Below are 16,731 nucleotides of genomic sequence, written 5' to 3'. Positions count from 1 at the left end.
TTTAACCATAACTGAACTGTTGGGTCTACAATAATTGGTTTTGGTAGTTTCCATGGAGAAGTAGAAAGTCTCCATGGGTTTTTCAACACTGGAAAATACAGTAGAGAGTAGCTAATTTAAAAAAAAAAAAAAACTACAAAAAGAAGTTGTCTTAGTTCTCTAGTGCTGCTATAACAGAAATACAACAAGTGGATGGCTTTAACAAACAATTTTTTTCTTTTTCCTCACAGTTCAGGAGGCTAGACATCTGAGTTCAGGGTGCTGACTCTAGGAGAAGGCTTTCTTTCTCTGTTAGCTCTGAAGGAAGGACCTTGGAAGGTCCATCTCTTCTGAGTTTGCTGCTTTTCATGTCTCTTAGCATCTATCTTCCCCCATCTGGTTGCTTCTCCTTTCTTTTATCTCCTGTAATATAAAAGGTGTGACTCAAGCAAGGGTATGACTTGAGTAAGGGTGTGACTTGAATCATACCCTCTTGTAAGGCTGTGGTTCCAGACACACCCCACACTGATATTCCTTATTAATATGGAGATGTTAGGATATACAACACATCATGGAATGGAAGATAATTAGATCACAAAATGGAGGGCAATCACACAATACTGGGAATCATGACCTAGCCAAGTCCACACCTATTTTTAAAGGATACAATTCAATCCATGACAGTGGTTGTCAGTACTACGGGGTACTTTTTGCACATCTCAAGGCCTTAAAAACAACTTTGGATCGATACCCAAACCAACTCTGTACATCCCACGGCACACCCTCCTTAGAAAGGCCCATTTAAATGGGCTAAATAAAAGCAATCTGACATTTTCCCATCAAAATTATCTAGTTTATTCTCAGTTTGGGACCTCTCTAAAAACCTGGGGGACAAGATCTACATTAACCAAATAGTGTTAGATTAGTCAAATATTTGCTCAGCACCAACTAGGTAACAACATGCTAGGTTTGTGCAAGAAAGACAAGGCTCCTGCCTTCACGGAACTTATATTCTAGTTGAGTGACAAGATGGTAAACACAAGAATAAACATGAAGGAAATATTTTCCAGATCATGGTAAATGCAATGAAGAAAATAAAACAGGGAATAGGATAAAACAGAGAGTAGCCCAGAGCTTGGTGGATTGCTATTTTACATTGGAAGGTAAAATGAAGGCCTTTCTGAAAAAGTAAGCTTCCCTGCATGTTCAATGAGAAGAATCCAGCCACAGAAAGCCTGTGGGAAGATTATTTCAGGGAAGGCAACAGAGAGTGCAAATTCCCTCAGGTGGAAATTAGCTTGTGGGACAAATCTTGGTGGAGGGTGCTGCAACTTAAGTTTAGGGTAGGTGGAGGACAGATTCTGTGGGGCCTTATATGTTAAAGAAAGGAGTTTGTATTAAATTATAAATGTAGTGGGATTCTAATGGAGGGGTTCTAAGAAGGGGATATGCCATCTGAATTATGTTTTTACAATCTCACTTTAGTTGCTGTGTGAAAAATAAAATATAATAAAATTCCAAACCCACTGCTATGGAGTCAATTCTGACTCAAGTGACCCTTCTGGCCTAGTAAAACTGCCCTATAGTGTTTGTAATATCTTTACAGAGTTGTAAATCTTTATAGAAGCAAGCTGCTTCATCTTTCTCCCATAGAGTGGCTGGTGGTATCAAACCACTGACGTTTTGGTTAGGAGCTGAATGCTTTGACCCTTGCAACAAAAGAGCTCCTGTGTGGAGAAAAAACAAAGGGAAATCAGGAATATCAGTTAGAAACATGTACACAAGGCCTGAGCTGATAAATAATGGTCTGGTCCAGGATGATAAGTGGATATCGAAAGCAGAGCTGATGGACCACATGAGAGGTGAAAGCTAGAAATCAAGGATGGCTCCTTGGTTTTTGGCTTGAGCAACTGGGTGGCACTATTTTCTCAGGGATACTGGGACAGGAACATGTTAGAGCAAGGAAAAGGATGGAATCAAGTGTTCTATCTGGACTTTTTAAATTGGAGATGCTCACTAACATCTAAATGGAAATATCAAATGGCCCTTGAAGAAAGCATATGTGGAAGTCAATGGTAACAAAAATGGATTTGAACTCAAAGCATTCTTTCAGATTATATAGGTATAGAAGAAAAGAGGCCTCACGACTGTGCCCTGAAGAGCCCTAAAATTTAGAGCTTAAGGAAAACTCATGAAAGGAATCTAAGGGGGAGTAATCAATAAGAAAGAGTGATGTCCAGCTATTTAAGACACAAGTACTAGTCTCTTCCTGTCTGGAACAAAGGAGAGTGAAGGAAATCAAAGATTCAAGGAAGCAATGAATCCACAGGACCAATAGCCCACCCGAACCACAGTCTCTTCTAGCCTGAGACCAGAAGAACTAGATGGTGCCCAGCTACCACTTCTGACCACTCTGACCACAGACACAATAGAAATTCCTAGTTAGACTGGGAGAAAAATGTGCAAAAAAATCACAAATTCATAAAATGACTACACTTATAGGACTGATAGAGACTAGAGAAACACCCATATCATCTTCCTAAGACACACTTTTAACCTGAAACTGAAGCCACTCCCAGGGGTCACCTTTCAGCCAAATAATAGATTGGTCGATAAAATAAACAATAAACCCATAAGGAATATGCTCGTATAGAACAGTCATCTATGGGAGGCTAACTGGATAACATCTCCCAAAAGCAAAGATGAGAAGGCAAGGAGGGGCAGGGAAACTGGAGGGATGGAAATGGGGAAGGCAGGTTGAAAGGGGATAGTGCTGGCACACTGTGGGGACAGCAACCAATGTCATGGGACAATTTGTGCATAATTCAAATTGTTGAATGGGAAACTAATTTGCTGTGTAAATTTTCACCTAAAATAATAACATATTTAGCCAAGAAAGCATTTCCAAAAGGTGGGAGTCATTAACCATGTACTACTGTGTGGCTGACTGATGAGGAAGTTGAGGAACTGGTGATATAAAGTTCATGGTCACACAGATAAGAATGGTTTCAGTGTGAAGATGCAAGCTAGGCTGCAATGGGCTGAAGAGAGGTGGGAGGAAAGGAAACTGAGACCATGAGTTTAGACAATGCTTTGGAGATGTGCTTTAGAAAAGGAGAAGGAAAATGGACCAGGAGTCAAGACAGGTTATCCTTCTCCTTTTTTTTTTTTTTTTTTGAAGGTATAAAATAATACAGAGTCCACATTTATATGTTGATGGGTATTATCCTCTACTTATATTATAAGCTCACTGCCTAAGGGGTAATGCAGCTTTTACAATATTCCTTGGAGATTACAGAGTATTATGTTGAAAAAGACTATGTAATCAAATGTTCTCACTTTATGCAATGTGAGAAATTGGGCTTACAGAGGAAAAATGATTTGCCTTTGATTACCCCATGCATCCAAGGACTCAACCCACAAATACTTATATGAGCTTCTCCTCTCAAGGTTGCTTTACAGGTCATTAGGTGCTATGGTTTGCCACATGGCTGGTCTATGTCTGTTCCATTCTCATCCTTTTTCCCTATGATCTCCTGTTTAGAAAATGATATTGGTTACCTGATGAGAGAAAAATATCAGTTTGTACATTCAGTTTGGTCTGTGCATTGAGTGAGAGATAGACTCCTACTAGAATATACTCCCTTTCCTCAGGCTCCTTCGAGTTTTCATTCCAAACACTCTGCATCAAGAGATTCACTTTCCTTATGCCCACATGTGTTGATAGTCTCCCAGGAGACTTCAAAAAACCCTTTGGGGCTAAGAGTTTACTCCCTGGGGTGGAGGGGGTAGCCTGGGGATCTCCAGGAACCTCAATTCTGCAGATGAAACTGATTTCTACAGACACAGTTGTATCTTGCTGAGAACCAGCAGGGGCCTGACAGTGAACCAGCCTGAAATATTCTTGCTTCATGTTGCAGACCAAACAGAGGCTCCACGGATAATAAACTTCAAAGATAGTGGGGTAGGAGGAATACTCTGTAAAATCAAGATCTCTCACTAACCCATGAGGGGACAGCTGTCTGTGGGCAGCTACAGAGTGATAATACATTTATGGGAGGTGGACAGAGGCAAGACTATGAGTGGATGGTGAAAGACTCATCAAACACTTGTGGTCTGGGCTGATGCTTCTCAGCATCTTGGGATTCCAAAAAGCTTTAAACAGTTTGTTCCACTTATTTAGTGAGTATAATACCTGATCTTGTATATATGGTTGGTGTTTGTTATTTTTTAATATCTATATGTCTTTCTGTCTTATTTTTTCAGGTCCCTTATGAAACCCTATGCACCCTTTAGGAACCACCTTGACTGTCCTTTCTTCTGACGAGGAAATCTGTAGCATAAGTAGTCCCTTGTCTCAGTTTCTAGCATCAGTACAAATCACATTTTATTGTAATTAAATTGTATTGCTTTCTTTTTCACAAGTTTAAGGAAAATTTAGATTGACATGGTAGCTACCACAACAGGCTCAAACACACCATCAATTATGAAGATGGCACAGGACTGGGCAATATTTCATTCTGTCACACATAAGGTTGCCCTGAGTTGGAGTTGACTAGATGCCAACCAGTACCAATGAACTTTTTGAGGGAAGAGATCATCTTATCACTGTCAGCTGACATAGGCCTTGGCAGACAACTTACCAATATTTCTCAAAACATGGTCACAGAAATGCCTGCATCAGTATCATCTGGGATGTTAGTTTTAAAATGAACAGAATCTATGTGTGTGGAGCCAAGGAGTCTGCCTTTTAAACAGGCAATCCAGATAATTTTTTTCCACAATGAATGTTGATAATTCTTATAGTAGGCTCTTGACAAATGATTGTTGATTTATCAATATGGACATTTGTGCCTTGGAAACCAGATTTAGGTCAATGATTCATTCTTTACGGTCAGTAGCTTTCAGAGAGCAACATACTCTCCAGATTATTTTCCTCAGGTATAGCCTAAATACAGCCTCAGCTCTGTTCACTGAAAACACCAAGAAGTCACCACTCAAATGTCTTTAAATGTATTTCTCTACATTTCATCGATTGTCTTCCTAATATCCATGCATTTTGGGGAACATTCCAATTGAGAAATAGATTAGTTGTATGCATGTGTGTGCAATGGTGACAGTGATGGACATGGAGAGATGGTGGGAGGACTTGAAGCAACAATTCACCTTGATTTGCAGAGAAATCAAGATGATACAGAAAGAAGTTTGCTTGGTCATTAAGAATTTGAGAATAATTCATGGGGGCCAGAGAGGTTTTGAGGAAGTGCAACTTTAAAAATAGTCAAAGTTGTTGAGGCAGTTGTTGAGGCAGTTGTTGACTATTGCTGGATGGGATTTACACTAATGACTACTAGCATTGGCAGGGTGGGTGTCAATCATAGTTGCTGGGTTTGGAACTCTATTCTGATAGTATTTAAAAAGCAATGGAAGGCAGAGTAATATGGATCTAGGATTATACAGCAACATCTACTTAGAAATATTAACCTACTAACAAAAAAAAAAAAAAAAAATTGAGCCATTTTCCTTCATGAAAATACCCAGTGGTTTCTGAGCCAAAAATAGCTCCAAAGCCTTGGCCCTAAATCAAAAGTATTGATTCATTATATCCCATATAACTTCACTGCAGGCTGAATCCAAAATGCGGGCTATATGTGAAATGAACTAGGAGTTCTGGCATTGTCAAACTGACCTAACCTGTGGTTATTACAGAGCTCTGAGACATAAAAAGCTACTTTGCAATGCCTCGTGGAAATCGTATTCTTTTAGATCCGACTGTATGTCAACAGATCTTCACAAGGATTGATTTCAAAGTAAAAAGCTCAGAAATCACAATAAAGTACTTTCTAAGGGCCTATTTTCTTTAGCTGAGTTGGAACCCAGCACCCAATCCCAGTTAGTTGTCAAGAATGGTTGAACTCCCACTGATCTTGTGCACTGGATACCCAAATTGTGTGCCTTGTATGTAATAAAGAATGCAATTTTATAAATCATCATGAGAATGTCTGAAAAGAATTCATACGTTTTCCTAGATGAATAAGTGTCACAAAAAAATCACAAATAACCAGGACTGCTTACTGTTTAAGGTGTTCTAGTCTCAGTTCTAGAATCCATTTGAATAGCTTATTTCTCTCTCCCCTTCCTTCTCACAGAATCAAGATCTGTGCCATGTACATTTCTTATATAATATTTATTTGCCCCAAGAGGGTGTTGAGACATATGAATATATTGGGATTTAGCATCTAATGCAGATACCCAGAAATTATGAAGATTTTGCAAATTAATATTTCCAAGTGGAGGAAAATTTTTCTACTGTTCTCCCGGCCTTCTAGACTGGCTTAGAGCAGGCCTACTGTATTTTCTGGATTAATTATTCCAAAGGCAGATTTAAGGGGAATTGCAAAGAGTATTATTGACCCCTCCAGAGGTATCAGGAGTCCAAAGGTCTCCCAGAATCCTTGTACCTACAGGCATTCTTCCTGTACAATTCAGAACAGGAATGCCCTGACTCTAGGAACTGCTTTCTTTCTGTAGCCTGGCCCAGGGCAGTTTTGAAACTATATACTGGGTAGTGTAGTGCCTAAGGCACTTGACTGTTAATCAGAAGGCTGGTGGTTCAAACCCACCAGCCACTCCTCAGAAGGAAGATGGGGCAACCTACTTCCATAGTGATACTGCCTTGGAAACTGAAGGAGAGGTTGCTATGAGTTGGGTCCGACTTGACGGCACATAACAACAACAACAACAACAACAACATAGTCTAGATTCCAGAAGCTTCAGGAGGGATCTTTATGATCCCAACATTCAGGTATGTAGAAAGTATAAATGGCCAAATTCAATTAGCAAGGAGGCACATTTGAAGGAAAGATTAGTTACATCCTAGAAGAGTCCATTTTGTCAGTCTTGGAAACTATTCTTCACTATGGCATTCTTTTGGAAGATTATTCTCTCTTTTCTACAAAAGAGTATAAATACATAGGTACTATGGAGATAGATCTGGGCGAGAGTTCACACTGGTGGTAAAACTTTCATTAAGTAGTGTAAAATACAGAGACAACTAGAGAGAGAGTATAGAAATGAAGGAAAATATTAAACTCCTAGGTTTATTTTAATAAACAACCTAAATCTCCAGCTTCCTTTCTATCTAAACATTTTCATATATTGCTTAAAAATGAGTGTCACTTCCTGTTTCTCTCTTACTCAACCCTGAACTCCAAATGCTAATATAGGTAGACTAGTTCAATGACTAACAGGGAGAAAGTCATGGAAAATTTAGAGTTGGTTCTGCCTATTTTTTATTGAAGATCCTTTGTTATTGTTGTTGTTATGTGCTGTTGAGTTGGCCCTGACTCATAGCGACCCCTCCTTGGGTCTCTGAGGCAGTATCACTACGGAAGTAGATTGCCCAACCTTCCTTTCAAGGAGTGGCTGGTGGGTTTGAACCACCAGCCTTCTGGTTAGCAGTCAAGTGCCTTAGGCACTATGCTACCAGAGTTCTTGAGGATCCTTTACTTACTAATATTTTTCTTTCTAATACATTTGAATGATCAAATTTCATTATTTTTTTCTAATCCTGAAGACCTCAGCAGAAGTGGATGTTATCAGTGTAACCTCCTGTATACTTTCATCCCCTTACAGTGTATAAAACATATTTTTAAAATTTGGAGGTAGCTGATTAAAAAAAAAATACACACACACACACACACACACATATATATACACATATACATACACACACATATGTATCTATCTCTCTAGAAATAGCTATCTATCTATCCATCTATCTACCTATCTATCTAACTATAGCAATCTAGATATCTATCTATACCCATCCAGTACCACTGGGTCGATTCCAACTCAAAGTGACCCCCATAGGGTTTCCAAAGCTGTATATCTTTACAGAAGCAGACTGCCTTGTCTTTCTCCCATGGATCAGCTGGTGGGTTTGAACCACAAATCTTTTGGTTAGCAATCCAACACATTAACTAATTGTAGCACCACCAGAGCTCCTTTATACACACATATGTTGTTGTTGTTGTTGTTATGTGCCATCGAGTTGGCCCCGACTCATAGCGACCCCTCCTTGGGTTTCTGAGGCAGTATCATATGGAAGTAGGATTGCCCAACCTTCCTTCCGAGGAGTGGCTGGTGGGTTTGAACCACCAGCCTTCTGGTTAGCAGTCAAGTGCTTTAGCCACTATGCTACCAGAGCTCCTATACACACATATACATCTATATAACTTAATAACTATTTAGAAGACATTGTACATGAACTATGTTCTCCAAGAAATACATAAAAGAGGATAAAATCTATATTGAGAGGAAGGAAATAAAGAAACTGGAGAACCTCTACCATTTAAAAAAAACCAAAAACTTCAAGTGGTTTATATTGTTCAGACTTAAACACAGAGGGAAAGTTTCCTGCAGATTATTATGATCTTTGTTCATACCCTAAAAGCATTATAGGTGAAATCACATCTTTGCCACATTAAGGGAAATGAAAACAGTTGTCAGAGTTTGACACATTTTCCAATAGATGAATAAACCAGTTACCAACTACATATGGGCTCATTTTGGGTTCCTGGCATAGATATCACATCAGCATGTCTTATGAGACTTGTGCATGGCACGTTACCACAGCTGTATATCATCAGAGAGAAAAAATAATTGGTTTTCCTCGGAGTATCTCTAAGTTGATGTCATATTCAATAACACTGTAGTTGAAAAATCTATATATGATGGATGAAGTTTGGACTATCTTTTGAATTTAATTCCTTCTGTGCCAGCTTCTAAAGGCTCTGGTGTACCTGTCATTTTGAAGGGAATGCATGCAATATTTAGAAAATGCAAACAGATACTCCTTCTGCCAGATAACTAACTCCAGAAAAACAATGTGTCTAACAGTCACAATGGCCTCATTCTCCACTCTCAACCATGCCTCAGAGGGGCTCTTCTAAACTTAGAACCCCACACTGTAGACAGTGCCAGGGGCAGCTGGGGTCAGTGTTATGCATCCCAGAGTGAGGGAATGGCTTCCCTTTCTCTGAGTATAAAGACTTCAGAGACAGAAACAACAGTCTCTAAGGTAGGATAGCAGGCACATCACCAACACATCCCCATTGAGAATGCTTCCATGTGAGAACAGTACAGTACTACTTTTGGACCGGCTGACAATGACTAAGGAACTCTGGTGGCATAGTGCCTAAGGCATTTGACTGCTAACCAGAAGGTTGGTGGTTCAAACCCACCAGCTACTCCATGGAAGGAAGACTGACCAATCTACTTCCATAAAGATTTACCTCAGAAAACCAATGGGGGTTGTTATGAGTTGGAATCAACTCAATGGCAGTGGGTTTGTTTTCTTTTGGTTTTGCCATTGACTATAGAGAATATTTAGAGCTTTCTCTCTGATCCAGACAAAGAAAAAGCTAACCTAGATGTATTTTGTGGGGGTAATGAATGTTTACAGGGGAATATTAACTTCCTTCTTCTCTCTCCTTCATTAATGGCCAGTATATTTATTTGTCTTGGACAGGGAAGCCTGAATTAGATGGTCCTGCATTATGCTGGATGCTCCAATACCATCTGCATTAAGGTCTGACCTTGGGACTGACTTTAGAATTTGAGCCCCTGGGTGGTGCAAACGGTTAAGCACTCAATTGCTAACCTGAAAGGTTTACGGTTCAACTCTGTCCCAAGGCACCGTGGAAGAAAGGCCTAGTGATCCAATTTAAGAACCCTCAACCATAGAAAATTCTGTGGAGCATGGTTCTACTCTGAAACACAATGGAGTCACCATGATTTGATGTCAACTCAGTGGCCATCAGTTTACTGGCTTTAGTGAGTTAGACATGATTTTGAGATTCAATGGTGCTTTGGACCTGGGGATATGACCTGGTTTGGGACTTTAGAACTGGACCCAACCTCATCTCAGGCTGATAGTGATATTTTGGTGTTTCAAAATTTAGATCTATATTAGGTGAAAGAAGGAGCTCTGCTGGTACAGTGGTTAAAGCACTCAACTACTAACCCAAAGATCAGGAGTTCTACCCCAATAGCCACTCTGTGGGAGACAGATAAGGCAGACTGCCTCTGTAAAGATTTACAGTCTTGGGAACCCTATGGGACAGTTCTACTCTGTCCTACAGGGTTGCTATGGGTTGGAACTGACCCAAGGCAGTGGGTTTAATATGCGAGATGAAAATTAATCTTTCTTTTGAACTCAGTTTTATGCCAGACAATCAACAAACATATGGTTAAAGAAGAGCAAAACCTCATTTGTCTGAACTGCACTAATTTGATATATATGTAATAACCTGGACCAAGTAAATCTCACCTCTGGGTGGAAGGTAAAAGTTTTTTAATTATTAACAAATTGGAGGTGAATTACTTAAATATTATTTAAGTAAATTAGCTAAGAATTATTTATAAGACAGATTAGGAAAACAGAATTTCCTTACCTATTAGCAGAGCTTCTTTCTCTGATTTTAAGCCTTGGCTTCTTTTCTCAATATTGTTCTCTCGATCTTGGTTGACCAATGCAACTGTCAACACATTGATTTCCTATAAAGTTAAAAAATAAAAACATATATGTGCTTATGTAGATTTTGTGCATTTCAATAAAACCCTCCAGGTCTCTTGAACTCCATATAAAAGAGGTCATAACTCTTCTTTATAACAGAGGATCGACTCTTTTAAATAATTGATCTATTGGTCCAACAGAGGAAAAGTAATTCTCAAATTCAGGCTCCAAGAAAGTGCTCCCAGCAAATTAAATGACTCTCTGTACAACTGGCAAATTTGGTACACATGCACATATTATCTTAAATTTTTGTCCATGTTTTGATTAAACTGTTAGCAAAAATCTTATACAGTAGCTTGCACTACTTTAATAGGCTTTATTTCAAGTATGAATGACAATTATTTTGGAAAAGCATACAGCAGACCAATGATAATACTCTCCTAGTGATTTGTGAGAGTGTGTGGGGAGCAGGGCCTGCTGGAGGGTGAGAGACAATTGGTGTTAGGAGTGTTGAGTAGGTGTGGATTCTTATACACAACAGAAAAGGTAGAGAAAGGCAAGGTTGGGAAATACTTTCCTTTCAGAAACTAAAGACAAGACAATGATACATGAAACACTGAGGCTAGACTATTTTTAGATCTTTCTATGGTCTTTTTAAATTTTAAAACAGAGACAATGATTTAACTTCTATGCTCCCAGACATGAAATAAGGACTCAAGTGGGATAATGATTTCACTATGAAGTCAAATTTAATGATCAGAGGCCTGCAGATAGGAAAGAGCACAGCCATTAGAGAGTCACTGAGGGTTTTTGGAAGGGAGTAGCTCATTGCAAGATGAGTCTGAAAGAAGGATTAATATCGTGAGCAAAGAATTAAGGATGCTACTTCCACTAGATGGTGAGAAATCTACAGAAATAAAGGATCAGGCCAAGCAGACAAAAAGGGGGTGGAAGTGGATATGGGATAAATATTTAGCTAGTTTATACAAAGTAACAAAACTAGCCAGATGTAAGAACATAGGAAATTGTTGGAAACATGTTGAGCATATTAAAAACACAAATCCCATTTGAAGGTATTCAAATAAAGACATAAACTCAGCGCATGTCAATCAAAATAGGACTGAACATGACCTGTGGGCTGTTGCTGTTAGTTGCCAATGAGTTGACTCCTATTCATGGTGACTCCTTGTACATCAGGGTGAAATGCTGCCTGGTCCTGTGCCATCTTCACGATCATTAGTATATTTGAGTCCGTGGTCTGTAGGTACTACTTCATACATAAATTGAGGATTTAGAAGTTTCCAGGAGAGAAGGCTCTTCTGGGGAATTGTGATTGAAATATTTGGTGAGCATGTTGGAAGCTCCTCTAAGGGTCAGCATTATCAGCTGAGGACTTGAGTGATCAAGAGGTAAAATTGGTAGTGTACTAAATTGAGGGCATCACAATGATATGATGAGAGATCAGGGGAAAGGTCCTGATTGATTGGAGGGCATCAGCTGGGGACTGTGATTTATGACCGGAGTGTGGCCATGAGGGCAGGGATCAGGAGTTTAGGGAGCCAGGTGGACATAAAAGGTCATTAGGGATGGAAGATGTTCTTATACATCAGTAAAGGGATCTGAGAAACCAGCCCAAAGGAAACATAATGCAGAACTTTAAAACAGGACAAACTCAAAAGTTTGTGTACATAGGATTGAACATTTTATAAAGAGGAATTATAAGAAAGGGACTAGAATTCCTTTTGTGATGAACTAGCATGTGGTGTTTTCCAATTAGGCTGCTTTGATTAGAGCAGAGAAGGACCAGGTGTACACTTCATCTTTCTGTGCTAGTGCGATCAAGGAGCCTTCTGAGTTCTGCTAGTTGTATGTATTAAGGACAAACAGGTTCTGCAGGGACATGACACTGGATCACTCCTGGAATAGTAAGACTGCTGAGCAGAGTGCAAGCTGGTGCTTTGTAACAGTCTCTTAACAAATGCAAGAAGGTTAGGGAGAAAGAGAATGGAAGAACATTAACTGAGATGACGACTGCATTACTTACAAAAACTATAAATAATGAACCCAAGGGTTGAGTGGAAACAGTGTCCACAAGATAAGGCAATCTGTTTACTGCCTGGATGATAATTTGGGCCAAATGAAATTACTCACAAGAGTTTATCAAACAACAGGCCCAAATTAATTGTCAAGACTGAGTGGTGTCCTGGGGCCATAGCACAGTTGAAGATGGTAGGTTTAGTAAGGGAAATAGACCACAGAAGGCAGGCAGCACATAAGGAGCCAACAAGGAATGGCAATGGAAGAATATACTGAGACCATGCAAGAGTGCTGTTAAGTGTTTGTTTCTGTGTCCATGCTGGAGTCATAAAGAAAGGGGGAAGCTGAGCAGGGTCCCAATAAATGCTACTGAATCAACAATGTCTATAAAAGCCAGATACTGCCTTTCAGTGCCTGTTGCTTTGATTTTTTTTTTTTTTTTGTTAGGTGCCATTGAGTTGGTTTTGACTCAAAGTGACCCTGTGTACAAAAGAATGAAGCACTGCCTGGTCCTTCATCATCCTCACAATTGTTGTCATGCTTGAGTCCATCATCACAGCAAATGTATTAATCCATCTTGTTGAAGGTCTTCCCTTTTTTTGCTGACCCTCTAATTTACCTAGCATAATATCCTTCTCCATAGAGCGGTCTCTTCTAACAACATGACCAAAGCAAGTATAGCAGGGATTGTGGGGCTTGCGCGGGATCGGGCAGTGTTTCGTTTTGCTGTGCATGGGGTCGCTATGAGTCGGAAATGACTCGACGGCACTTAACAACAACAACAACAACAACAATGAGAGACCAAAACTGGCCATTCTCACTTCTAAGGAGCATTCTGGTTATATTTCCTCCAGGACAAATTTGTTTGTCCTTCTACCAGTCCATGGTAAATTCAATATTCTTTGCCAACACCACCATCAAAATACATCAATTCTTCTCTGAACTTCCTTATTCACTGTCCAACTCTCACATGAATATAAGACTACTGAAAATATCATAGCTTGGGTCAGGTGCACCTTAGTCTCCAAAATGACATCTTTTTAACTCTGAAAGAGAGCTTTTGCAGCAGATTTGCCCAATGCAAAACATTGTTTGATTTCTTTACTTCTGCTTCCATGGCCTTGACTGTGGATCTAAGTAAGATGAAATCCTTAAACTTCAATTTGTTCTCCATTTATCATGATGTTGCTTACTGGTCCAGTTGTGAGCATTTTAAATTTCTCTATGTTGAGGTAGAATCTATACCAAAGTCCTTAGTCTTTGTTGTTCATCAGTAAGTGCTTCAAGGCTTCTTCATTTCAGCAAATAAGGTTGTGTTATCTGCATAGTGTGGGTTGTTAATGAGTCTTCCTCCAATCCTGATGCCATGTTCTTCTTTATTATAGTCCAGCTTCTCAGCATACAGACTGAATAAGTATGGTGAAGGGATATAGCCTTGAAGTACCTTTCCTGATTTTAAACCACGAAGTATCCCCTTGTTATGATTGAAAAACTGCCTCTTGGTCTATGCACAGGTTCCTCATAAACACAATTTAGTGTTCTGGAATCCCAATTCTTCTCAATGCTATTGTTGTTTGCCGTCGAGTTGGACCCGACTCACAGTGACTCCTCCTTGGGTTTCTGAACTGGTATCACTATGGAAGTAGATCGCCCAACCTTCCTTCCAAGGAGCGGCTGGTGATTTTGAACCGCCAGGCTTCTGGTTAGCAGTCAAGTGCCTTAGGCACTACGCTACCAGAGCTCCCTAATTCTTCTCGATATTATCCGTAATTTGTTATGATCCACACAACTGAACGCCTTTGCACCGTCAATAAAGCACAAGTAAATACCTTTCTGGCATACTTTGCTTTTAACCAACATCCATCTGACATCAGCAATGATAACCCTCATCCCATGCCTTTTTCTGAATCCAGCTTGAATTTCTTGTCAATATACTTGCCAAAGGGGCAGAAAGGTGACATCTTGTAACCTCCTCTAACTACTCAAGAGGAGGACAGAATAACCATCAGCAGCCCAATGCCTGCTCCTATGAGGGTAGACATGCCGCCACCTTCCAGCCTTCTTACTAACCTTGACATCAACCCTCCCTCCTGTGGTACCCACCACCTCTCTGCTGGGTTTGATAATTTGCTGCAGTGGCCACACAGAACCACAGATTATGGGGTTTGTTAGGGAAGCAACAGGCTACAATTCAAGTTCAGGAACTCAGTCTCTCTCAGCTGGCTGTCTCTCAGCTGACAGTCTCTCTCAGTCTCTCAGCAGCATGTGTCTCTCTCTCAGCAGTGTGTCTCTCTCTCACATCTTTCAGCAGTACATTTCTCTCAGCAGCACATCTTTCTCAGCCTGCAGTCAGAGAGACTCCTCCCCACTGCCTCTAGCAGGGCTCACCTTAAGCCCAGCAGAGTGGCAACACCAACCAATCCCAACACCAGAATTCCACACACCTAAGCACGAGCTCTGATGGTGTAGTGCCTAAGGCATTTGACTGCTAACCAGAAGACTGGCAGTTCAAACCCACCAGCCACTCCTTGGAAGGAAGATTGGATAATCTACTTCCCTAGAGATACTGACTTGGGAGGGGTCACTATGAGTTGCAATCAACTCGATAGCAGTGAGTTTGGTTTTTTGGCTTGAGAAAGTGTGAACTTCCCAGAAAATTGCTTTGTGCTCCTCACAACAGAAATGCCCCAGGTGGATAACTTTAACAATCAGGAGTTACTTAGTTGCTCATGGCAAATCCCACCAAAGAGTTTACAAGGACTATGCTAGAAAAGCCATACTATGTAATTTAATACACCACAGTACTGCTGCAACTGTTTTTCAATTTTCTTCAGCAAAATTTTACTTGCATGTGATCTTAATGATATTGTTTGATAATTTTCGCATTTGTTGGCTCACCTTTTTTGGAATGGACATAAATATGGATTTCTTTCAGTCAGTTGGCCAGGTAGGTGTTTTCTAAATTTCTTGGTGCAAACAAGTCAGTGCCTCCAGTGCTGTATCCATTTGTTGAAACATCTCAGTGGGCAGTCTGTCAACTTCCTGGAGTCCTGTTTTTCACCATCTTTCAGTGAAGCTTGGATTTCTTCCTTCAGTACCATTCATTTTTTATCATATGCTATCTCCTGAAATTTTTGCATATCAACCAATTCTCTTGATACAGTGACTTTGTATATCCCTTCCATTTTCTTCTGATGCTTCTGCATCATTCAATATTTTGCCCACACAATCCTTCAACACTGAAACTTGACAACTGATATTTTTCTTCAGTTTTTTCAGCTTGAGAAATGCTGAGAGTGTTCTTTGATTTTCCACATTTCATTACAGTACTTTAAATTGTTCTCTTGAGAAAGGTCTATATATGGAAGGAAATTTTCTTTGTTGGTTAACAGGGGTGGGAAAGGTGGGGAGGAAACACTGTTAGATAGGTAGAGATAAGTATTGATTTGGGTGAAGAGAAGGGTAACATACCAAATGTGAGTGATCAACACAATGGGGCATTGAGGAAAAGGAAGACATAGAGAGGTACATGGGAGGTGCAGACAACAAAGATGAACCCTTCTGCACATCCAGTACTGTGTTGTCAGTGAAGGCAAACATGGGCAGATGGGTGGATAGATGAGTGGACAAGCTGAATTATTATTAGGTATGTCTATGCAGCAGGGAGTGCACCCAAGATCATGTATAGGGTTGGCAGACAGTGGTTCTACAAGTATATTTGTATGTTCTGTAAGAATTCCCAGTTGTATAGTAGAGCTGACAAGGGACAAATTTGTAGTCACTCATTTCCCACAGCCAGCTACCAGAGGGAGTGAGTAGTTGAAACTGTAGGCTCGGGACCATAGTCCCAGGGGACATGAAACTCAATTGGCATAACATACTACACAAAACATTATTCCACCTCCTACTTTGGTGAGTAGCAACTGGGATCTTAAAACCTTGCAAGCAGCCATCTAGATGCAATGATGGGTCTCTCCTTGTCCAGAGCAAAGAAGAATGAAGAAAACCAAAGATTCATAGAAACAATTAGACCAAGTAACTGGTACACCATGTGATCCACAGCCTATATGACTATAAGACCAGAAGAACTAGATGGTGCCCAGCTACCTCTGTCAACCACTCAGAGGGGGATCTATGTAGGAGATCCTGGATAGAGAGGGAGAACAATGTGGGACAAAACTCAAAATGATTTGGAA

At 40.1% G+C, this 16,731-nt stretch overlaps 1 protein-coding gene across 1 annotated transcript in view; it reads right to left on the bottom strand.

The window, feature by feature from the left end:
- Positions 1 to 16,731, bottom strand: part of ENOX1 (ecto-NOX disulfide-thiol exchanger 1) — a 365,674-nt gene that overhangs the window by 18,487 nt on the left and 330,456 nt on the right. Inside the window, exon 12 of the mRNA XM_007947826.2 lies at positions 10,437 to 10,539. Coding sequence (XP_007946017.1) covers positions 10,437 to 10,539 — 103 coding nt within the window. The remainder of the gene's footprint in view (positions 1 to 10,436; positions 10,540 to 16,731) is intronic.

The sequence above is a fragment of the Orycteropus afer genome, unplaced genomic scaffold (assembly GCF_000298275.1).
Source record: "Orycteropus afer afer isolate SDZICR_OR568_19922 unplaced genomic scaffold, OryAfe1.0 scaffold00194, whole genome shotgun sequence".
In the NCBI taxonomy this organism is placed as follows: Eukaryota; Metazoa; Chordata; class Mammalia; order Tubulidentata; family Orycteropodidae; genus Orycteropus; species Orycteropus afer.
This window is presented reverse-complemented; position numbering and strand designations above follow the sequence as displayed.